Below are 25,795 nucleotides of genomic sequence, written 5' to 3'. Positions count from 1 at the left end.
CAGAACTTTGGAGTTTTTAAGATTTTGGCAGTTAATTCATGTTAGCAAAATGTCTGCTATTTAAAGGATGGTGGAAAGCAGGGGTCAGCCAATTTTTTCTAGAAACAGCCAGACAGTAAATATTTCAGGCTTTGTGGGCCATATGGGCTCTGTCACAACTGCTTTCTTCTGCAGTTATAGTAGGTGTAGGCAAACATAAAAGAGTGGACTTGGCTGTGCTCCAGTAAAATCTTACATACAAAAACAAATAGGAAACCTAGTTTCCTGATCCTAGATGTGAAGAAGAAAGTTTAGCTGACTTTCATTTACAGTTGGATTCCTGACCCTTCAACTAGCTTAGAGATCATTTTAACTTTGTAAACACTGAAAGATAAGGCAACCGTTTTAAAGTTTTTGCATCATAACTGAAAACTTAAGCTATAGTCCCTCTTTGAATTCTTGAAATTTTTTTTTACAGAATGTTGGATGAAATTATTCTACTTGTTTAAGCTTTCTCTGAGGAGGTCAATTTCCTGGACAGATAACTTCATAAACATTCCTGTTTTCTTTTTTTAGACAATGACAGTTTGCCAGGTAAAATTATCTAACGGTTTACTGGTACATGGGCCACAGTGCCATTCTGAAAATGAAGCCAAGGAAAAAGCTGCATTTTTTGCTATACAACAATTGGTGAGAACTGTCCATAAATTCTCTACTAAATCTGTAAGTAATCCCTCTAGATGTTTTTGATGCATTGTTTTATAACTTTAAATACTTCCATAGGGCTCCTTAGGAGTGAATTTCCCTTTGCCTCCACCAATATTTCCAAGTTATCCTCCAGCTGTACCACCTGGAACCATTCCTCCAGTTTTTCCCCAGCCTACTGGTAAGCTATCTTTCTCGTATAAATATTTACCATTTAATTATTGTTTTTAGAAAGTTCTTTTAAGAAGCATCATTTCAAGGCAACCAAAAAATGATCTAACTATCTCAGTAATGTAAGGAGTTGGCCTGAAACCAGAGCCTGCAGATTCATCTAGAAATGCAGGGAGTATTAAACTGGTTGTCTCTTCTCTTTGCCCAGACTCCATTAAACTGAATAATAAACTATTTTAAGAGTGAACCTATAAAGACAAAGAGATGAGAGAAGAAATATCAGCACATTAGAATTTGAAAACAGTTTGTGTTGGGAAAAGAAGAGAAATAAAAACCAATGCAACAGAGTAGGGTTATGCTCAGATTGAAGAGTGAATAAAAGAGGATACAAACCGATAGATGAGCAGATTGTCTCTCACAGTTCCCAAGAGATTCAGAACTTGAAAGTGTCAGAAGCTATCAGAGGCATGGCCTGAAAAGAGGGCGTCAGTTCAACATCTGTAGCAAGAGTGATGGAACCCCTCCCCAGAGCCTTCCCCCACACAGTCAAGCAGTTAACTACAGGCAAAAGCCTGGAGGTATGGTCTCCAGAAGGTTCCATACATATGAGACACCAGGTACAGAATAGAGAATGAGATACTAGGCTGGAAACTGAGGTTACATAAAGTTCCTTTTCCCATCCTTTTCCCAGGCTATAACAAGCCTTAGCCCTGATAGGAAGTTGGAGGATGGTTTTTTGAAAAATTCATTGAATTCCAAGCAAAAGACCCACCAACTTTTGGAGGATGTTCCAACCAAAAGGCTGGCTCACTATTCAGTCATCCTAGATAGAAGCTGAGGATCTCAAGTCATCTAGCCCTACACCCTCCCAACACAGACACTGCTTCTAATCATAGTTTTAATGTCTTGCTCTTTAATATGAAGAAATAATAGACTGTGAGAAACCACTGAACATTTTAGGAAAATCTCTATAAGAGCCTAAACAAAGATAAATGAAAGGGATCTGGAGATAGTGTTGGAAAGAAGAGAACTTCAGAGACAACTTTGGTTAGCATTCTTATGAAATGAAACAGGATTGCAACCAAAAAAAACAATTAGGAACAAAAATTGTTGACCCAAATTTTTTAAATTCAATAGGTAAAGCAAAGCCACAGAACTCTCAGGAAAAAGATCAACATAAAAGGAGGAAAATAAGAAGTAAGAAAGATTTAGAGGAACTGTCCGTAGATCCAATACCTATCTAATTGGAGTTCCAGAAAAAGAGACCAGAGATCATGGGAAGGAGGAACGTTATCAAAGAAATAGTTTCTTCTGACCAAGGGACATGCATCTGTAAACTGAAAGGGCCACCAGATGCTTAGCACTAAATGAAAAGAGACACAGATTGCCTTGGAATTTAGAATACCAGTAATAAAGAGAAACAATAAACAAAGCAAAAACAGCACCCAGTTGTGGATGTGACTGGTATGGAAGTAAAGTCCAATGCTGTTAAGAGCAATATTGCTTAGGAACCTGGAAGGTTAGGTCCATGAATCAAGGCAAATTAGAAGTCAAACAGGAGATGGCAAGAGTGAACATTGACATTTTAGGAATCAGCGAACTAAAATGGACTGGAATATGTGAATTTAACTCAGATGATCATTATATCTACTACTGTGGGCAAGAATCCCTTAGAAGAAATAGAGCAACCATCATAGTCAACAACAGAGTCCGAAATGCAGTACTTGGATGCAGCCTCTAAAATGACAGAATGATCTCCACAGTAATCTAAGTCTAAGCCCTGACCAGTTGATGCTGAAGAAGCTGAAGTGGAATGGTTCTATGAAGACCTACAAGACCTTTTAGAACTAACACCCAGAAAAGATGTCCTTTTCATTATAGGGGACTGGAATGCAAAAGTAGGAAGTCAAGAAGTACCTAGAGTAACAGGCAAGTTTGTCCATGTTGTATAAAATGAAGCAGGGCAAAGGCTAACAGAGTTTTGCCAAGAGAACACACTGGTCGTAGCAAACACCCTCCTCCAACAACACAAGAGAAGACTCTACACGTGGACATCACCAAATGGTCAATACCAAAATCAGATTGATTATATTCTTTGCAGCCAAAAAAGCTCTATACGGTCAGCAAAAACAAGACTGGGAGCTGACTGTGGCTCAGATCATGAACTCCTTATTGCCAAATTCAGACTTAAATTGAAGAAAGTAGGGAAAACCTCTAGACCATTCAGGTATGACCTAAATCAAATCCCTTATGATTATACAGTGGAAGTGACAAATAGATTCAAGGGATTAGATCTGATAGACAGAGTGCTGAAGAACTATGGACAGAGGTTCATGACATTGTACAAGAGGCAGTGATAAAGACCATCCCCCAAAAAAAGAAATGCAAAAAGGCAAAGCAGTTGTCTGAGAAGGCCTTACAAACAGCTATGAAAAGAAAAGAAGTGAACGGCAAAGGAGAAAAGGAAAGATATACCCATCTGAATGCAGTTCCAAAGAATAACAGGAGAGATAAGAAAGCCTTCCTCAGTGAGCAATGCAAAGAAGTAGAGGAAAACAATAGAATGGGAAAGACTAGAGGTCTCTTCAAGAAAATTAGAGATGCCAAGGGAACTTTTCATGCAAAGATGGGCTCAATAAATGACAGAAATGGTAGGGACCTAACAGAAGCAGAAGATACTAAGAAGAGGGGGCAAGAATACACAGAACTGTACAAAAAAGATCTTCACGACCCAGAAAATCATGATGGTATGATCACTCACCTAGAGCCAGACATCCTGGAATGAGAAGCCAAGCAGGCCTTAGAAAGCATTACTACAAACAAAGCTAGTGGAGATGATGGAATTCCAGTTGAGCTATTCCAGATCCTGAAAGATAATGCTGTGAAAGTGCTGCACTCAAACTCAGCAGTGGCCACAGGACGGGAAAAGGTCAGTTTTCATTCCAATCCCAAAGAAAGGCAACGCCAAAGAATGCTCCAACTACTGCACAGTTGCACTCATTTCACACGCTAGCAAAGTAATGCTCAAAATTCTCCAAGCCAGGCTTCAACAGTACATGAACCATGAACCTCCAGGCGTTCAAGCTGGTTTTAGAAAAGGCAGAGGAACCAGAGATGAAATTGCCAACATCCACTGGATCATCGAAAAAGCAAGAGAGTCCAGAAAACATCTGTTTTATTGACTGTGCCTAAGCCTTTGTGTGGATCACAATAAACTGGAAAATTCTGAAAGAGATGGCAATACCAGACCACCTGATCTGCCTCCTGAGAAATCTGTATGCAGGTCATGAAGCAACAGTAGGAACTGGACATGGAATAACAGACTGGTTCCAAATCGAGAAAGGAGTACATCAAGGCTGTATATTGTCACCCTGCTTATTTAACTTATATGCAGAACATCATGAAAAACACTGGTCTCAATGAAGCACAAACTGGAATCAAGATTGCCAGGAGATGTATCAATAACCTCAGATACTCAGATGACACCACACTTATGGCAGAAAGTGAAGAAAAACTAAAAAGCCTCTTGATGAAAGTGAAAGAAGAGAGTGAAAAACTTGGCTTAAAGCTCAACATTCAGAAAACAAAGATCATGGCATCTGGTGCCATCACTTCATGGCAAATAGATGGGGAAACAGTGAGAGACTTTATTTTGGGGGCTCCAAAATCACTGCAGATGGTGATTGCAGCCATGAAATTAAAAGACTTGCTCTTTGGAAAAAAAGTTATAACCAACCTAGACAGCATATTAAAAAGCAGAGACATTGCTTTGCCAACAAAGGTCCATCTTGTCAAGGCTATGGTTTTTCCAGTGGTCATGTATGGATGTGAGAGTTGGACAGTAAAGAAAGCTGAGCACCAAAGAATTGATGCTTTTGAACTGTGGTGTTGGAGAAGACTCTTGAGAGTCCCTTCGACTGCAAGGAGATCCAACCAGTCCGTCCTAAAGGAGATCAGTCCTGAATATTCATTGGAAGGACTGATGCTGAAGCTGAAACTCCAGTACTTTGGCTACCTGATGTGAAGAGCTGGCTCATTTGTAAAGACCCTGATGCTGGGAAAGATAGAAGGCGGGAGGAGAAGGGGACGACAGAGGATGAGATGATTGGATGGCATCACCGACTCATTGGACATGAGTTTGAGTGAACTCCAGGAGTTGGTGACAGACAGGGAAGCCTGGCATCCTGCAGTCCATGGGGTAGCAAAGAGTCGGACATAGCTGAGCGACTGAACTGAATAAAGAGAGGTCAGAGATGAAGAAAAAATACAAATAAAAGATCAAAAATCAGAATGTTATTGCATCATTGAACAGAGGCTAGAAGCTAGAAAGCATTTGTGCCTTGATTACCTCAAAATCCTGAGACAGAATTAGTTTCATCTTAGATTTCTCTCTAAAGCTAAAGTGTAAATCTAGTGATCTAGTGCAGGGGTAGAATGAAGACATTTCAGACAGGCAAATTTACTTATTATGTACTGTTCTTTAGAAGTTGCTGAATTCTGCACTCCAAAAAGCAAAGCAGTAATTTTTGTTTGTTTGTTTTAAAGAAAACCATGAAACTAAGGACTTCCCTGATAGCTCAGTTAGTAAAGAATCTGCCTGCAATGCAGGAGACCCTAGTTCAATTCCTGGGTCAGGAAGGATCCCCTAGAGAAGGGATAGGCTACCCACTCCAGTATTCTTGGGCTTCCCTTGTGGCTCAGCTGGTAAAGAATCTTCCTGCAGTGTGGGAGACCTGGGTTCAATCCTGGATTTGGAAGATCCCCTGGAGAAGGGAAAGGCTACCCACTCCAGTATTCTGGACTGGAGAATTGTCCATGGGGTTGCAAAGTGTCAGACATGACTGAGCAACTTTCACACACACACACACGAAACCAAACTGCATAATACCTAATATACTTATGCAATGAATGGGAATTCCAGAATGGCAGCTGCCCAGCAGGTGTAGAAAGTAACTGGTCTCAGTTGAGAGGGCAGGGGAAGGTCTTGGCAGGTGAGATAATGATCTGATAGATGGGCAGCATTTGGGAAAAAACATGAAGGACAGATGTATAGAAGACTGAGGTGCTTTTAAAAGGTAATTACTCTTAAAAGAGTTTTTTTTAAGTTTTACAAGGAACAAAAAATAATCAGAGTACCCTACTTGGCTTTGAAGTGATAATATTTATATAGTGACATACCACAAACACTGTTATTTTTTAAATGAATATTATAATATATTGGGAGGACAGGGCAAGTAATGAAGGGTGGTATAAAAGAACTGAATTTTGATCTATCATAGTAGTTTTAGTCTAAAAATGCCTAAAGTTGAAAAATCAGCTAGTAGTATAAGCAAATTATTGAACAGTGTGCAAATAAATAGCTAAAATAGTTAAACCTGGGATGGACCAGAAGACTGCTATATTTTGTTGAAAACCCTTTTTATTACAATATGTATGTTTATAATTATTTTTACTTTGATTTGTTTAAAAAATGCAATTTGTCTAAAGCCATAACTTACCAAGTAGCAGTAGTAGCATTCAAAGCAAATCTATCTGATAACAAAACCCACAATTTTGTTACTATACTACACTGGCATTCCTTTGCCTGTATAAACCATGGTTAGTCATAAAATTTTTATGACACAATAAATCTGATGTTTTCATATAACTCAAGGTAGTAAGTCCACTATAACTTAGAAAATCTATTTTGATTGCTTTTTCACTTTCAAAAATGAATCCGGGGGATTTCCCTGGCGGTCCATTGGTTAACACTTCACCTTCCAATGCAGGTTCAATACCTGGTTGGCGAGCTAGGATCCCATATGCCTGATGGCCCAAAAAAATAAAAACATAAAAACAGAAGCAATATTGTAATGAATTCATTAAAAATTTTAAAAATTACCCACATCAAAAAAATCCAGCAACTATATATAAATTAAAGTAATTAGTACATATAGGTTATCTAAAGGTATACTCACAAGCTTCTCTCAAACGTAGCTGAGTTTTAGTTGAGCTGCTGCTGCTAAGTTGCTTCAGTCATGTCTGAGTCTGTGCGACCCCAGAGATGGCAGCCCACCAGGCTCTGCCGTCCCTGGGATTCTCCAGGCAAGAATGCTGGAGTGGGTTGCCATTTCCTTCTCCAATGCAGGAAAGTGAAAAGTGAAAGGGAAGTAGCTCAGTCGTGTCCGACTCTTCGAGACCCCATGGACTGCAGCCTACCAGGCTCCTCCGTCCATGGGATTTTCCAGGCAAGAGTACTGGAGTGGGTTGCCATTGCCTTCTCCGTTAGTTGAGCTATATAGTCTTAAATTTTGTCTGCTTTTTTCTCTCTTTAAAAAGAAACTTTGAGCACAGTACAGACTTTCTTTGGTGGCAGTATGCCAGAGTCTTGGTTGTTATTGTTCAATGCAGTAGTTCACAAATACTGCACTGGTGCTGAATGTGTAAGGATCACTTGTGGAGCTTATTAACAATACAGATTCCTGGGCCCTCAGAGTCTGATTAGTAGGTCTGGAGCTTTGCCCAAGAATCTGTATTTCACAAGCTTCCGTGTGATTCAGATAAACAAATCCATTTTGGGAACCACTGATTCAGTGCACTTTCAGTAAGAAACAAGCTGTGAATTACAAATGTTAGAATAGGGAAAAGAAAGATTGTGTATATCATATGAAAGTGATCAAATTTCAAGACTTGAGGTTTTCTGGTGTTTTTTTGTGTTTTTTTTTTTGTTTTTTTCCGTAGGCTGGGATCACTATGGAAGCAACTTAGCACTGGGGGCAGGTGAGATCCTTAAGATTTCTCTCTTTCTGCCCTGCCTTTTCTCCCCCAAGGGACAGATTAATGACCCTATTATTTTTTAAAAATAGTATTACAAATATTCCTAAGGCTTGCATCAATATAAGGTACTATTGGCCTTCATAGGCCAGACAGCATAATGACAAGCTGAATGTAGGTGTTTCATATTCCTTAATAGGACTTTGAATGTTGAAAGCAAGGTTAAACAGAACTTAAGTATATGCTCTTTGCCAAAGTGAAATAAGCTAAAAGGAAAAGTAGCAAAGGGAGGTCTTAAATTTCAGGGCTTTAATGATGCCATTTTACTAAAATAGCTTTTCCATGATTTTTAATAGCTAATATCATGCCTTCATCATCTCATCTCTTTGGCTCAGTGCCATGGGGACCACCAGTGCCAGCTCCTGGGAAGCCCTTCCATCATACATCGTATGCTGGGACCATGCCCATGGCTGGGGGAATGCCAGGTGGTGTGCACAATCAGTTCATACCTCTGCAGGTGAGACCTAGAAGAGAATTGTTATATTTTTAAGAGAATTTTTTTACTGTTCAAAAGCTATTGATAAAATTTTATTTATTCAGTGATTTCATACTCAGTGCCAAGTAGAAGCCTGATCCATACCAAAGTGGGTACTGAGAATGTATTTTGACCACTGGTGAACCGTCTAACCTAATCCCTGCTGTCTGAGTTTGTGTTCTAATAAATAATTGTAGCAAGTAATAATATCCTTTTCTAAAACAATGATTTAAAATCAGGAACATAAATTTTCTTTATACTGAAATTATGGATACATTTAAAATATCTTATTCATAACTAGATTCCTTGAATTTCTAAAGTCTGGTTTGGAGATTATAAGTGAAAGTCACAGTCAGCAGTGCTTGACAAGCATTAGCAGTGTGATTTATGGTATTTTCTGACACTAGTTTTTTTGCCTACATTGTTAATTAATTATTCTTTTATTCCTCAAAGGTAACTAAAAAAAGAGTTGCAAACAAAAAGAACTTTGAGAATAAGGAGGCCCAGAGTTATCAAGTCACCCCGCTTCACACTAGCCAGTCAGCATCTTCTGATGTCACCAAAGGAATTCCACAGGAGACTTCATCAGCTTCCTTACCATCTTCTCAGATCCCTCAACCTGCATCTTCTTTTCAAGTTGCAGCTGCCTCCCCAGGCCATAGTATGCCTCACCAGAAGTCGGCACCAAGCTCTTCAAGAAGAAAATCACGAAAACTGGCTGTCAATTTTGGCATTTCTAAACCTGAATAAATTTGGTACTTGGAATTAAATTTCTTTCCTTTCCTCCCACCTTTTTATAAATCCATACCTGTGTCTCACAAGAAATTACAATGTACTATTTTAAAACAATACATTTCAATTAAATTTTTTAATTTTCTAGTGGCCAGGCACTTTTCATGCTATTTAAAAGACTGTAAATCAAATTGTGCATCTTAAGTATGAACAATTTGTTTTACATCAATTATACCTCAATAAAGCTGTAAAAAAAAAAAACAACCCCAAAACCTTGTGTTAAAATACTATCAGTGGACTGAGCATTCACATGTACCACTCTAACCATTGGCCTTGTCATTAAAAGCATCCTATGAATGAACGAACTATGAATTAGACATGGTACTGCAATAATAATAAACATTTTTTTTTACACTTATCATTGAGGGATAATTAAATGGAGCATGAAAATTGGGCCTCAAGTATAATTTACTGAATGTAGATTTTATTTCTCTTTTCAATGATGTAATAGAATTGTCAGGAGAGTTGTGCTTATTTATAGGTATTTTAACTTATGTTCTGTTATCTCTGAGGGTCCTTTAGACCTGTTGTGACGTGATCACATTGTGCTGGTGCTGCCAGTTTTGCTTTATTCTCCATTTTGTACCAAAGCAATTTCAGAATACTGATCAGAATAGTTCATTTAACTGCTCAGAACTATACATAGTGATCTAGATTTGAGGAAATAATTACAATTTTTTAGATTATTCAAGAACCAGCATTAGTTAACCTCTAATAAAAAATTAAGTTTCAAAATCTACAGGGTATAATGATTACAGATTAATCTTCTGATAGAAGTACAAAATATTAATCATGTCATTAATTAAAATGTATTATCCTTTTGTTTAGCTTTTTACTTGCTTACTTAAACATACATGACAGCTCCATTGTTGATCCATGTGTAGTCTTTCCTGGGTCAATGAAATTCTAAATTTTTAAAAATTCCAAGGTTTGCACAGGCACAATTAGTATATAATATGCATTATTTACATGACAAATGCCCGCCCTTGTTCTCTTTCCATACTTTTAGCTTTATGCTGAACTGTGCAGTGACTCTGGCATTTTGTCTGTACATGTCATGTGTGGATGTGTGTTATTCAATCTATGGCTGTTGAAATTATATCAGAGTTTATGAAAATTTCTCAGCGGTACCAGGGCCTGGATTTATATACATATATACATATATATATTTATGCTTTAGTTTTTGTGATATGCTTATATTTTTAAGGAAGTAAGTTATCATACTTTTTTAAAAGTATTTTAAAAGTAGGAACCACAATCTTTGTATGGAGCTGCTTATTATTATATCTAGTTTCATTTGGCTCATTGAAAACTCTGCCATGAGTTTTAGCCTGTTTGTTTTTTAAAACGCTAGTATTGAGTTAAATGGATTTCTTTATCTAACTGCTAAATGTTAAGAGTTTCTCTAAGTGTTAATAGGATATTTGTATATTAGTAGTGCCTTTAGTATGAAATAAGTGTTCATTATTTGTCATTTATGATAGTCATGTGAGTTTCTATGATTTTATTTTCTATTAATTTTCCTAGATTCAGATGTTCGTTGGTTCCCAACATTTCATTTTTGGGAATACATGTTTCTCTGTAGTAGGATCTGAAGTAATGAGGCTCAAGTAATTCTCAGAGTTTGTCCTTTTTGCCTCACAAAGTAATTTTTTTTTTATGGAAATACAAAAAAAGTTGAATTGTGACAATAAGATTATGTTAACCTCTACTACTTTAGAGTATATGGTATTTTTCACCTTATGTAACTGTACAAAACCTCCAGCATTCAAGAATTGCCTCACTCATCATTTCTCTGTGACCACCCTATATAAACAGTGTACAGCCCACATCTTTATTTAAGCACCGAAGAAGGAGCACATGCCATCTTCCAAAAACTTCAAGAGAAACTTTGATAAGCATAGTGCCACAACCCATGTAAGGGGGTTTCCTCAATATTCAAACAAAGCAAACTGACAGTTCTAGATGGAGAGGCAGTAAGTGTTTTCTTTTCATTCTTCTCCTAAAGCAACTCAAGACTAAAGAGAGATTAAAATGGGAGAGAAATCCATAGTGACCAGATAGTGTCATGCATTCGTCTATATTTTCTTCACCTTGTACACCTATTCCAGAGATGGGCCTGAGAGCAATAGATGAGATCCTCATCTATTGCATCCTGAGATCCTCTCTGGAGAGGATGTAAGAAGCAGAGACTGTGTCTCATGACAGTCTTGAGGAGTCTAGATCCACTGACAGATTTGGGAAACTTACAATTTTTCCTTTGTGGATGGCACAGACTCAGACTACCCCAAAATTTAGAAATATGCCCATTCAACTGTTGAGTCTGTTGTGGGCTGTGTGTGGAAACCATGGACTCTGTAGGGCACGGAAGAGCAGGTTCCCCAAGATGCCTCATGTTTCCACATCACAAGAGCAGTTAAATCAGTTTAAACTTTCCTCTCCTTACTAAAACATTATTTCTAGATAACCTTGTTCAATAAAGTTTTCTTTTTTTGGGGGGCAGATTAAGTGAATTGTGAAGCTTGGTCCTTTCAGTCCTTTTCACCATTTCCAATACATTACCTGAGTCTTATAATTTTACAGATAGACTGTATTAATAGATTTAAACATCATGCAGACTCATATCTTAAATGTCTGAGACTCAGTTGCCTGAAAAATTACTTTCACCTCTGTGTGTACTTTGGTTTCAATTTAAGACTTTCCTTGCTGTTCAGAGGGATAAGTAGTTCTTTCAGAACTGAAAAACAAATTCTTTTTTTTCCTATTGGTGGGAGAGATGAAGAACTCTTGCTGTGGGTTTTATTTCCTTTTTCGTGATCAGGTACTTGCTTTGGTTTTAAACTGATATTTTTCAAACTAATCTGGATTTGGGAGGAGAGGCAGATAGGGAGGCAGTTGGAAGGAGACCAGTTAAATAAGACCTGTGCTTCACTGCATTTTCAGACTATACTCTTCCTAGCTCAAGGACATAGATGAACTGCAGTGATTTATTTACTCACTTTTAAATCATCTATTTGTCCTAGTAAGTCATACATTATCATAGTGATTGTCTAGTTTAAGATAGCTAGAATTCTCCCCCTCCCCACTAAAGTTCATTCTAATATGCTTTCATTTCATTGTCCAGAGCCTCTTTTTTTTAAAGCCACTATGTACAATTTCCCAGCTTTTTGAGCTTGCTATATTTCTTAGTACTATCTTGCTTCCAAATAGTGTTTTTACTGGGGAGGGGAATTCATTTATTGGAGAGAAATGACAGACATTCTCTACCTCTGGAAAAAAAAAAAAATGAATCACAGAAGTCCCCTTATCATTTTTCTAGAGAGTGACAGAACTTAAACTGGCAGTGTTCTTTCTGTACATCTTATAAGAACTTTGTCAGTGAAGCAGTCTTTTTTGCTGGAGCTTCCTTTCCTAGTTAGGATAATGCTTAAAAATGCTAGAAATGAATATGTTTCAGACAGAGCTGGCTGATATTTCCCTCAGATTGTTCCATCTTCCGCCAGGGAGCAGTTAAGAGACCATGATGATCAGAACGAGGGCAGGCTGGAGTTTCACTAGCTTATCTCCAACACCACTGATGCGTCTTTTAGAGAGAGAAAAACAGAAAATAGTCTTGATAGTTAAGAATATCAGAAATCCATAGCTGCTTTTGTGTTTGTTTGTGTGTTTCAGTGAACTAACAGTAATGCCTTGCTCAATCAATGCATTCAGCCATCTCAAGTGCAATTCGTGATGGAGACTCTGGTTTCCAGTAGATAAAGTTTTACATATTTAAACCTATAAAAATTAATTTTTTTCCAACAATACACCTATTGCTGTTATTTCAGCAGTTGACGTACTAGTAAATTGCCAAGGCCAAATAATTAAATGCCTGTAGATGTTTTAGTGATTGGAACCAAATCTTCATACTGTTTTCTCATGAAGTAATAGGAGTGAATTTTTTGTTTGTTTTGGAACTTAGGGGCTTTTTTGGCCTTAAATCTCATCTTTCCTTTTGCCTGCATCCAATTGCTTCTTTGAGTGTTTGCATCTTTTTTGATATCTGAGTAATACTGTACTGTATCATCAACATGTTCAGCATTTTTTTCATTTAAACAAAATAAGTAAGTATAATTCATACATATAGATCTTAATTCTTTTTTTCCCTCACATAAGTATTTTATAAGTAACTGGAATTTTTCATTAGATCTTATACAGAGCAGTATTTTATTAAAAATTCAAAAGGGAAGACTTTTATGTGCTCATTTTGTAGCTTTTGTTTTTTAAATATCTATACATTGTCTGCAATTAAAGTGTTTTCAACTTGCATTGGAATGGACTCCAAATGTATTTTTGTGTTAAACTGTACATTTGTAGATTTTTGGCATGAAGTTAGCCTCAAAATGTTGTGTAAAAGGATTTTAAAATATGAGTCACTGAAAGAGTTTAAACATCTATACATGTTAAATGCTATATGGATTTTAATTAAACATTTGAAAATGATTTCATAAGCTTTTGTTCTTGTATGTTTACAGTGATATTAAAAATGGATTACAGGATTCACTTAAACCTCATATCCTTTTATATTGGTATTTGAATCTGTGTCAATTAGCACAAAATTGACAGCATGATTGGTGGAGAAAGTCTGAACTGCAGATTCTGATGGCCACAGTTCAGATCCTGGCTCTGCCTCTAATTGTAAATATGTCATTATATTAGGATTGGCAAATTATGTAATGCCTATGCCTCAGTTTCTTCACCCCTTGTATGGGTAGTATATTTAAAGCACTGGGTACTTTAAAGGAAGAAAACAACACCCCTTGTATGGGTAGTATATTTAAAGCACTGGGTACTTAGTGCCAGTTTTTTTACTTGAAAATCAATAAACAAATCAAAATCCTCTCAAGTTAGCTTAAGAAAAGGAAATTTGTTGTAAGAATTCGGGACAGAGAATCCAATCCAGGAAGTACAACAAGGCTTCTTAGAAACTGAACCTTAACTGAGGTGTTACTTTCAAATGCACACTCTTTCTCTCCAGGGGCCCTGGGCTCTGAGGTGTGGCCCCTGCAGATCAGGTCTTTGTTCCAGCACCTGCAGTTGGGGATGGGCCAGGGCACCTTGAGGGGCCACCGCTCCTGGACTGTGGGTTGTTGAGGGAACCTGGGCCTCTCACAGGCAGGCTGTTCAGCAACCACATTCTGCGCTGGCAGTCAGTCCTTACAGTTCATACATAGAAGAAGCTCTGTAAAACAGCTTTGCCCTAATGGTAAGCGGAGCTCACTCTCTGATGTGCCTGCAAACAGCCTTCATACAAGGGTTAAAAGTTAAAGTTAAGTCACTCAGTGAGTGTCTGACTCTTTGTGACCCGGTGGACTGTAGCCCACCAGGCTCCTCCGTCCATGGGATTCTCCAGGCAAGAATACTGGAGTGGGTTGCCATTTCCTTCTCCAGGGGATCTTCCTGACCCAGGGATCGAACCCAGGTCTCCCTCATTGGAGGCAGACGCTTTAACCTCTGAGCCACCAGGGAAGGCTAGGGTACAAGGGTAATCCCAGTTAAACTCCTTCAGCTTCAGAAATGATTGCCTTTAGAATTTTGAGGTGCTTTATGAAGTCATGTATTCCTACAGTTGCAAGAGTCTTAGCCATGTTTCACTGACTTCCTAAATATAGGAACAATAAATAAATATACCTGCTCATTATTAAATCCTTAATAAGGCCAATATCCTACCTAGCCTACAGAGATCATCTGTAATTCTCAGGACCCTACCGTGTAGGCAGGTTTCACCTATGCAGAAGTCTGACTCCAAATCCTATGGTCTTTGCTTTGCTTTACTCTAAAGCTTAGGCTTTCTAATCTAGTTTCTATACCAATTCTCTCTAGTTTTATTTTAAACATATTATTTCATTCATTTCATTTGCTATTTATTCATATCTTTTAAGGGCTTAGCTCAGGCATAGAGTTATGAATAAGACCTAGACTTAGTCTTGATCATCCACGAAGTCTAGCAGAGAAGGAACACTTAAACCACCAAGTGTAATACCAGTATAACAAGTACATATAAGAAAGGGATATCTCACAGACTGGGAAGATTATCAGGGTGTCTTCTTGAGGAGCTGAAACTTAAAGGAGCCAAGCAAGGGAAGGAAATTGATCAGACCTGAATTGTATATAGTGCAGATTAAAAGGGATCAGAGGAAAAATGGAGGTGAAGGTAGGCCTAAGACCGTAACACTGCAAAGCATGCTAAAGTGTCTGAGTTTCAGGCCAAAAGCTTAGTCCAAGCTTTTTTGTTTGGATGTAACAAAATCCCACTTAAAGTAACTCAACAAAAAAATAAAATGGAATAGAATCTATTATATGAATGCAGAAAATCTAGAACCAAAAAGCAGAAACATGGCTGAGCTTCATAGGGGCCTGGACCAAGAAAGCTATCAGAAGATACCTCCCTTCTCTAGTCTCACTTCTGCCTTTGTTTAACACTCGGCTTCCATATTCCCTTTGGACATTGCTTCAGTTCCAGCAACCAGCCTAAGACTAGCATCTCTCCATCTCAACTCTGAATGAGCTAAGTTTGTGTCAAATGTCCATCACCATGTAAGCAAGTAAGATCAACTAACACGATATGGCTGCTGCAGCCCATTCCTAAAGAGCTATGTTCTTTGAAGCAAAAAAAGTCAGGATGTGAGGTACTCCTAAATGCTAATCTCATAACAGCCATCACATGAGTTTAAGAAGGGGTGGTTTTCTTTCAAAATGAAAACTGGTGTCATTGCAGAGAACAGATTAGAGAGAGTGGAAATCATAGACAAACAGCCGTTTCAGTCATTCAGGAAGAATGATGCAACCTCACTAACTCTTAGAAACTCCCTATATTGTGTAGCATGTTGGACAGCAAAGAGAAACAGAAACGTAGAATCAGAGTTTCCAGCATCACGTTCTCAGGCTGACACATTAATATTTTACCAGAGATTCTCTCTGCAATTTATGGCATATTGGATCTAGAAACAGCACAACAAGAGCTCCAAGTCTTCCTGAGAATTAACTTTCTCCCACATCCTATCATTATTTATGCCTCTATGAGTATAGCACTGAAGGTTTGTGCTCCAGGCTTAGTGATAATAACAGTTACTATGTACAGGCTATCCACTAGGTACCATTCACTTTATATAACACTTTCAATCTTTAAAACATAGTATTCAAGCTGGTTTTAGAAAAGGCAGAGGAACCAGAGATCAAATTGCTAACATCCGCTGGATCATGGAAAAAGCAAGAGAGTTCCAGAAAAACATCTATTTCTGCTTTATTGACTAAGTCAAAGCCTTTGACTGTGTGGATCACAATAAACTGTGGAAAATTCTGAAAGAGATGGGAATACCAGACCACCTAACCTGCCTCTTGAGAAATCTGTATGCAGGTCAGGAAGCAACAGTTAGAACTGGACATGGAACAACAGACTGGTTCCAAATAGGAAAAGGAGTCCGTCAAGGCTGTATATTGTCACCCTGCTTATTTAACTTCTATGCAGAGTACATCATGAGAAACGCTGGACTGGAAGAAGCACAAGCTGGAATCAAGATTGCCGGGAGAAATATCAATCACCTCAGATATGCAGATGACACCACCCTTATGGCAGAAAGTGAAGAGGAACTAAAAAGCCTCTTGATGAAAGTAAAAGAGGAAAGTAAAAAAGTTGGCTTAAAGCTCAACATTCAGAAAACAAAGATCATGGCATCTGGTCGCATCACTTTATGGGAAATAGATGGGGAAACAGTGTCAGAATTTATTTTTGGGGGGCTCCAAAATCCCTGCAGATGGTGATTGCAGCCATGAAATTAAAAGACGCTTACTCCTTGGAAGAAAAGTTATGACCAACCTAGACAGCATATTCAAAAGCAGAGACATTGCTTTGCCGACTAAGGTCCATCTAGTCAAGGCTATGGTTTTTCCAGTGGTCATGTGTGGATGTGAGAGTTGGACTGTGAAGAAGGCTGAGCACCGAAGAATTGATGCCTTTGAACTGTGGTTTGGAGAAGACTCTTGAGAGTCCCTTGGACTGCAAGGAGATCCAACCAGCCCATTCTAAAGGAGATCAGCCCTGGGATTTCTTTGGAAGGAATGATGCTAAAGCTGAAACTCCAGTACTTTGGCCACCTCATGCGAAGAGTTGACTCATTGGAAAAGACTGTGATGCTGGGAGAGGTAGGGGGCAGGAGAAGGGGACGACAGAGGATGAGATGGCTGGATGGCATCACGGACTCGATGGACGTGAGTCTGAGTGAACTCCGGGAGTTGGTGATGGACAGGGAGGCCTGGCGTGCTGCGATTCATGGGGTCGCAAAGAGTCAGACATGACTGAGCGACTCAACTGAACTGAACTGAAGGCATTTTATGAAACAATGGGTATCTTTGAAAATGGGTGATGTTACTGACCTGACCCCATTGAATTAGGGTCAGTTTTCTCAGGTACAACAATGATACTGCAGTTATGTAGGAGATGTTCATAATCTTGGAAGTTGCACCCTGTTGTATTTAGGGGTGAAATGTCATATATCTGCCTCCCACTTTCAGATGGTCTGGCATAAAGGAAGTATAGAAAAAGATGGAGCATGGTCAGATGTCAGCAAAAGCCGTTTAGATGAGGACTATTCAGGTATGAATGCTGACTACTATTCTTTCCACTCTTCTGCAGATTGAAAAAAAATTTTAAGTACTTCTCAGGAGGGACAAATGTGAGGATGAGTGGGCTGCTGTTTCATAAACAAGCCTTTTTGAACATGAACTCTACACAGTACATGTTAAACTTTGAGAAAAAGTAACAAAATAAAATTGGGCAAAGTCAACAGGAGAAACATTACAATTTGGGGAAATGTCATTTGGAAATTAGTACTTTTTAAGTTTGACCAAAAGATGATGCTGTTAAAGTGCTGCACTCAATATGCCAGCAAATTTGGAAAACTCCAGTCCTGGCCACAGGACTGGAAAAGGTCAATTTTCATTCCAATCCCAAAGAAGGGCAATGCCAAAGAATGTGCAAACTACCACAAAATTGCACTCATCTCACATGCTAGTAAAGTAATGCTCAAAATTCTCCAAGCCAGGCTTCAATAGTACATGAACCATGAACTTCCATATGTTCAAGCTGGATTTAGAAAAGGCAGAGGAACAAGAGATGAATTGCCAACATCTGTTGGATCATAGAGAAAGCAAGAGAATTCCAGAAAAACATCTACTGCTTTATTGACTACGCCAAAGCCTTTGACTGTGTGGATCACCACAAACTGTGGAAAATTCTGAAAGAGATGGGAATGCCAGACCACCTGACATGCCTCCCGAGAAATTTGTATGGATGTCAAGAAGCAAAAGTTAGAACCAGACATGGAACAATGGACAGGTTCCAAATCAGGAAAGGGGTACATCAAGGCTGTATATTGTCACCCTGCTTATTTAATTTATATGCAGAGTACATTATGAGAAATGCCAGGCTGGATGAAGCACAAGCTGGAATCAAGATTGCCAGGAGAAATATCAATAACCTCAGACACCCAGCTGACACCACCCCTATGGCAGAAAATGAACAGGAACTAAAGAGTCTCTTAAGGAAAGTGAAAGAGGAGTGTGAAAACGCTGGTTTAAAACTCAATATTCAGAAAACGAAGATCATCGCATCCAGTCCCGTCACTTCATAGCAAATAGATGGGGAAACAATGGAAACAGTGACAAACTTTCTTTTCTTGGGCTCTAAAATCACTGCTGATGGTGACTGCAGCCATGAAATTAAAAGACACTCCTTGGAAGAAAAATTATGACCAACCTAGACAGTATATTCAAAAGCAGAGACATTACTTTGCCGACAAAAGTCCATCTAGTCAAAGCTATGGTTTTTCCAGTAGTCATATATGGATGTGACAGTTGGACCATAAAGAAAGCTGAGTGCTGAAGAATTGATGCTTTTGAACTGTGGTGTTGGATAAGATGCTTGAGAGTCCCTTGGACTGCAAGGATATCAAACCGGGTAATCCTAAAGGAAATCAGTCCTGAATATTCATTGGAAGGACTGATGCTGAAGCTGAAACTCCAATACTTTGGCCACCTGATGTGATTAACTGACTCACTAGAAAAGACCCTCATGCTGGGAAAGATTGAAAGCAGGAGGAGAAGGGGACGACAGAGGATGAGATGGTTGGATGGCATCACCGACTCAATGGACATGAGTTTGAGCAAGTTCCGGGAGTGTGTGATGGACAGGGAAGCCTGGCGTCCTGCAGTCCATGGGGTCACAAAGAGTTGGACACGACTGAGTGACTGAACTGAACTATAGTTTGGCCAAGAAAATAGCAGGTGAGTTTTAGGGCTAAAACTTGCCTGGAGAACCTCTCAGCCTGCTTCATCCATTGCGGAGATTGATAAAGTGAGGCTCAGAGGAGTTGAGTGACTTGCCCAAGGTCACACACTTACGAAGCAGCAGGGCCAGGTCTAGGATCACCACACATCTGCTTCAGGAAGTTCTCCTCTATGGATCATGAATTGGCCATCTTCTATTGTATAGCATTACTGCATAGTGAGCACACAACTCAGCAGTAATCCGTGGGCTTTCTCAAGAAAGATGACAGCAACAGATGTGAAAGGGGAGGAAGAGGGAAAACCAGGAGGCTGCAAAGACCACAGTTGGATACTGGCTGGTAGGGGAATGGAGACTGACCATGAAGAGTAGTTACCCTCAGGCAGTAAAGGATCCATTCCACCAAATTAGAGGGTTTCATCAGTTCACAATGTAATTGGCCATTAAAGCTTAGTAATTGATTCTAAGAAGCTTGACTCCGAACGTTTGTCCCAGCTGTCAAAAGGCCATGCAGTCCAGATAGACAAAGAAGCTTTGTAACAGCTCTTGGTGATCACTGAGATTTTTAGACAAAGAGAAACAGTTCTTAGAATTTGGGGTACTTGGCTAGTTTTAAAGAATATTTGTCTAATTTTCTTGCGAAGTTTTAAGACTCCAGACAATAAGGGTGGGTTTGACAACATATATTTTATTATTTTCTCCAATATCTTTGTTTTGTTAAGTTTATTTATTTCCTTATTTGGTGCACTGAGTCTTAGTTGCCGTGTGCAGGGTGTTTTAGTTACAGCATGTGGGATCTAGTTCCGTGACCAGGGATGAAACCTAGGCCCCCTGCATTGGGAAGGTGCAGTCTTAGCCACTGGACCACCAGGGAAGTCCCTCCTGTATCTTACTATAAAAAGTTTCCAAACATACATAAAAGTTAAAAAATAAAACAACTTCTGAACATTCATATACACATCACCTAATTCTACCATTAATATTTTGCTATGCATCAGTCCATCTCTCTTTCCATTTACCAATCCATCTTATTGTTGTAGGCATTTCAACATAAGTTGCAGATGTTAGTATGTTTCCCCCAAACACTTCAGCATGCATATCACTAACCGGAATTCAATATTTTATGGTTCATTTTTGTTTCTCTACAGGTAAAATTTCCATGAAATGTACAAATCTTAAGTGGGCTGTGAGGTCTGACAAACAGTAAACACATGTGCAGTGTAAATCATCACCAAGATACAGAATAGGAACATCACACACAGAAAATTCCCTCACGCCCTTTCCCGATAAATTCCCAAGTACCAAGAGGCACCCATTATTCTGAAAATTTTTCACCAAAAATAAATTGTGTCAGCTCTAGAACTTTATGTCAACAGAAAAATGCAGTATGTTTTCTTTAAAAAGAAAAAAACTGAAGTAGAGTTTAAAAACTGAAGTATAAACAATATTATTAGTTTCAGGTGTATAAATATAGGGATTCAATATAGAGTATACATGCTTTATGCTAGGTTTCTTTTACTCAGTGTTTTAGGATTCATTCATGTTATTGTGTATATCAGTAGTTTGCTTTTCTTTATTTCTCAATAGTAGTCCATTGTGAGAAGAACATAGTTTGAGATTTATTCTCCAACTGATAAACAGCTGATCTGTTTCCAGTTTGGGGCTCTTATGAATAAAGCTATTATGAATGTCTTTTTACAAGTCTTTTTGTAGACATTTGTTTTCATTTATCTTGAGTAAATACCTAAGAATGGAATTTGTGGGTCATAGGATATGCATACATTTAGTAACATAAGGAACTGTAAGACTTTTTTCCAAGTGGTCATACCATCTCACCATCCATGGGTGAGAATTCAATTTATCCCACATGTCCACCAAACTTTGTTTTATTCATCTTTAATATTAGCCATTCTGTTGGAGTGTAGAGTATTATTTATTCTGTGATAAATGCATTAATACCATTAAAGTCAGTCTTTTTTTTTTTTTTTTTAACCCTCTGAAGTGCAGGATCTTAGTTCCCTGACCAGGGATTGAACCCACAGTCCCTGCATTTAAGGCGAAATCAACCAGTGGACTGCCAGGGAATTCTCAGAGTCAATCTAGTTATAGAAAAAAATTGTACCCTCGAAGTTAAGACTTTCTTTTCTTGCACTCACAGGAATTGACATACTTTAAAACATGTACCTTTAGCCTCTCTTTCTCTTTTTTTTGACTTGGTCTTATTTTTTGTCTTGTAGTTTTTTAAAAATGTGGTAAAATACACTAAGCACACACACACACATAACCAAATTTACCATTTACCATTTTAACAATTTAAAAGTATACAACACAGTGGTATTAGGTACATGTCTGATGCTGGGCATCCACTACTGGGGGTAGCTGCAGAACTTTTCCATCAGCCCAAATGGAAACCCTACCTGTCACTCTCCCTCTCCTTCCTCATGGCCCCTGGCAGCCACAAAGTTGATTTTCGTCTCTATGGAATTTCCTATTCTGGATATTTATAAAAACAGGATAATAATTACAAGATATTAAGTATAACTATAGATTCTTTGGATGACAGGACAGAACACAAAGACACTCTGCGTAGCGGAAAGGCAGAACACTTTGTTACTTCTCTAGTTGAGAGAAGGCTTCCTTGAAGGACCAACCTGGGTTTGCACCTGAGACAGGGTAGGAAGAGGCTGGAGCTGGAGGAAGCAGCTCACATATAACAAGCAGGGTGAGATTAACTTGATTTTATGGGCTTCCTGGGAATTGGGAATTTTGAAAAATCATGTAGGTCTAAGGAAGAAGAGGTCACCCCTGTTGGGTATCTGGGGACCTCTGGCGACAGGGAATGTGCATAGATACCCCAGGAGTCCCAGAGCCCCAGAAGGAAGTAGTTAGGGTGGAGGCTTAGCAAACCACCCACGAAGAGGAAATAAGAATTTTCATCATGACTTTAAATTGGGTCAAGACACTTGTGAAATATAGTACAGCAACTTTTCGTGTCGGGCTTCTTTCATTTAGTACAGTGTTTTCAAGCCTCATCCACGTTGGAGCACGCACCACTACTTCATTCTTTGCTATGACTGAATATGATTCCATTGTATAGATATACCATATGTTTTTTATTCCTTCATCCGTGTAATGGATTTTGGGGTCGTTTCCATCTTTTGGCTATTATGAATAGTGCTGCTATAAACATTCACATACATATTTTTATTTAAATACTTATGTTCAATTCTTTAGAGTATAATTGTAGAAGTGAAATTTCTGAGTGGTATGTGGAATACTGAGGAATCTCTAAACTGTTCTTCCCAGAGGCTACATGATTTTACATTTCCACCAGAAATGGACAAAGTTCGAATTCCCCTACATCTTCACCAACACTTATTATTTTCCCTTTTTTAATTATGACAGTCCTAGTGGGTATGAAGTGGTGCCCCTCTGCAGTTTTGATTTGCATCTCCCTAACGGCTGAAACTCCAGTACTTTGGCCACCTCATGCGAAGAGTTGACTCATTGGAAAAGACTCTGATGCTGGGAGGGATTGGGGGCAGGAGGAGAAGGGGACGACAGAGGATGAGATGGCTGGATGGCATCACCGACTCGATGGACGTGAGTCTGAGTGAACTCTGGGAGTTGGTGCTGGACAGGGAGGCCTGGCGTGCTGCGATTCCTGGGGTCGCAAAGAGTTGAACATGACTGAGCGACTGAACTGAACTGAATTGAATGGCTGATAACAGCGAGCACCTCCTCCTGTGCTGGTTAGCCATCTGCATGCTTTCTTTTGAGAGCTGCCAATTCAACTCCTTTGCCGATTACTAAACTGGGTTGTTTGTCTATCTTAACTCCATTAAGCAACTTTTTTTCCCCAAATAATGTCCTCTTATTTTCAATACAATCATACCTCATACATAAGAACGGTATTGCAGATTCAGTTCCAGACTACCACAATAAAGCAAGTATCACAACAAAGGGAGTTATATCAACTTCAAGCTTTCTCAGTGCATATACAGGTTATGTTTACACTATATTGTAGACTCTTATGTGGGCAATAGCATTATGACAAAAAAACAATGTACATAGCTTAATTTAAAAATAATGCTGTTGGGAAAATGGTGCTGTTATATATGGTCAATATGAGGCTGCCACAAACCTTCAGTTTGTACAAAATGCAATTTCAGCAAATTATAAACTATAAAGGAAGCCTGCCTGCATTTTAATTCTAACTTAATAAAAGATTAAGATTTGTTTACTCCAACATGTGGTATTTTTTAAAACATGCTTAAACACATTGTGTGCCTTGTTTACATAAAAGGATCAACTTTTCAGATGACATTATTCTAGTTTTCAGAAAAAGGACTGAATATCCTGATTAGGAGGCATTACATTAAACTGAAATTCAAATCTTATCTTATTATCAAAACAAAAAAGAACTGAATATCCTCATTAGGAGGCATTACATTAAACTGAAATTCAAATCTTATCTTGTTATCAAAACAGGTAGCAACAACACTGTTCTTATAACCAGAGATGTTAAATACAATGGAGAAATGAGTCTCCTCAATTAAACCTCCTTAATCCTCCAAATCATATTTTAAATGTGGGCAAAAGTTCATCAAGCTGTAGCAATAAAAACTAAATTTTAATACTATAAAAATTAATCAAAAACAGGCCTTTGCCACTATAATTCTAGTTAGGTTTTTTTGCCTGCATCAGACAAACAGTATCATAATCAGGAAAATCACAGCCAACATGACCAACTGAAGGATTTAATTTTCACATATATATCAAATTGCAAACACCCAAGCGTCAGGGAACACATGCAAACTAATTTCTGCTGCTGCTGCTGCTGCTAAGTCGCTTCAGTTGTGTCCGACTCTGTGAGACCCCAGAGACGGCAGCCCACCAGGCTCCCCCATCCCTGGGATTCTCCAGGCAAGACACTGGAGTGGGTTGCCATTTCCTTCTCCAATGCATGAAAGTGAAAAGGGAAAGTGAAGTTGCTCAGTGGTGTCTGACTCCTAGCGACCCCATGGGCTGCAGCCTACCCGGCTCCTCCGTCTATGGGATTTTCCAGGCAAGAGTACTGGAGTGGGGTGCCACTGCCTTCTCTGAAACTAACTTCTAGTAAGTACTAATTGAATTCAACCCATTTAGGAACCACAGTTTCTCAAAGTGAGAAAACAGGGCAGGGCAGTCGAATAGACTTTGAACTTTCAAGTGCTAAGTAAGTGGCCATAAAACATATAAACAATAATAAAGTTTATTTAGTCTAGAAACATGAGTGCAACTAGGCTTACATCAATATCTCTTTTTAAAAAAAGTTTCCTTGATCTTAAGGAAATGTTATCTGGAGATCTGCCTTATAGATGAGAAACAGGGCAAGAAAGAATGGACTTCTCTTTCATTTTCACATGTTTCATTTAACATTTTGGTATCCAGTCTGGGAGAGGAAGTTCATAGTGACACATAGGTTGTTTGATGAACCCAAATTTTTCCGTTATAAAAATGTCAATCAATAAATGCAGAAAGAATGATGGAATTTTAAAATATCACAATTTGGCAACCATCTTAATAATTTATTAGAGCCTCCCTAGTGGCTCAAACAGTAAAGAATCTGCCTGCAACTCAGGAAACCCAAGTTTGATCCCTGGGTTGGGAAGATCCCCTGGAGGAGGGAATGGCAACCCACTCCAGTATTCTTGCCTGGCAAATACCATGGAGAGAGGAGCCTGAAAGGCTACAGGGTTACAAAGAGTTGGACACGACTGAGTGACAAACACTTTCACTTTTTTTTTCACTGATTAAAGCAAGGATCATCAACGGACGTTAAACTTACTGGGTGAATGTTTGAAGAGTGATAGGATATTTATATAGTCTCAAAGTATCTCCGTATCAGATGTTTATTAACTGCAAAAGACATTTACTAATTTCAGATTTCTGCATAATGAAGAAATCTGGCACCACATTATCAAGTGACCAACAAACATCATATTAAACTAACGGATACCACATACTTCTTAAGATGATGTACTGGCAAGCAGGACTGGACTCAGGTGGGAGAAATGAGGCATTTAGGGCTGAGCTTGTACTTGCATGTAGCTAGACTGAATATCTCCTTAAATGTTGTGCACTGGGTATTTCCTCTGCTTTATCCAAGTCCCAGCCCTGTTTAAGACGAGCAAGTTGCTTTTGTGCTGCTCTGGCCCAAAGTGCATAACCTGAATCAAATCACAAAGAAACATCAGATGAACTCAAAATGAAGGACTTTGGGGACTTCCCTGGTGGTCTGGTGGCTAAGACTCTGTGCTCTGAATGCAGGAGGCCCCAGTTTGATCCAGGCTTCCCTGGTAGCTCAGACAGTAAAGAATCTGCCTGCAATGCAGGAGACACAGGTTTGATCCCTGAGTTGGGAAGATCCCCTGAAGAAGGGAATGGCTTCCCTTCTCCCATGGAGTGGGAACCCACTCCAGTATTCTTGCCTGGAGAATTCCATGGACAGAGAAGCCTGGTGGGCAACAGTCCATGGGGTTGCAAAGAGTTGGACA

The 25,795-nt window shown here is 38.9% G+C and overlaps 1 protein-coding gene across 3 annotated transcripts in view; it reads left to right on the top strand.

The window, feature by feature from the left end:
- The window catches only part of XRN1 (5'-3' exoribonuclease 1), a 115,929-nt gene extending 102,511 nt beyond the window's left edge, over positions 1-13,418 (top strand). Inside the window, exons 39-43 of one of the 3 annotated variants that reach the window (XM_040234125.1) lie at positions 556-669; positions 763-865; positions 7,576-7,614; positions 8,004-8,125; positions 8,597-13,418. In XM_040234125.1, coding sequence (XP_040090059.1) covers positions 556-669; positions 763-865; positions 7,576-7,614; positions 8,004-8,125; positions 8,597-8,893 — 675 coding nt within the window. In that variant the 3' untranslated portion in view covers positions 8,894-13,418. Of the gene's footprint in view, positions 1-555; positions 670-762; positions 866-7,575; positions 7,615-7,964; positions 8,126-8,596 lie in introns of all 3 variants that reach the window. The other 2 variants (XM_040234108.1, XM_040234116.1) reach the window with 2 other exon arrangements.
- Positions 13,419-25,795: the final 12,377 nt, after the last annotated feature.

Source organism: Oryx dammah, unplaced genomic scaffold, assembly GCF_014754425.2.
Source record: "Oryx dammah isolate SB20612 unplaced genomic scaffold, SCBI_Odam_1.1 HiC_scaffold_2, whole genome shotgun sequence".
NCBI lineage: Eukaryota > Metazoa > Chordata > Mammalia > Artiodactyla > Bovidae > Oryx > Oryx dammah.
This window is presented reverse-complemented; position numbering and strand designations above follow the sequence as displayed.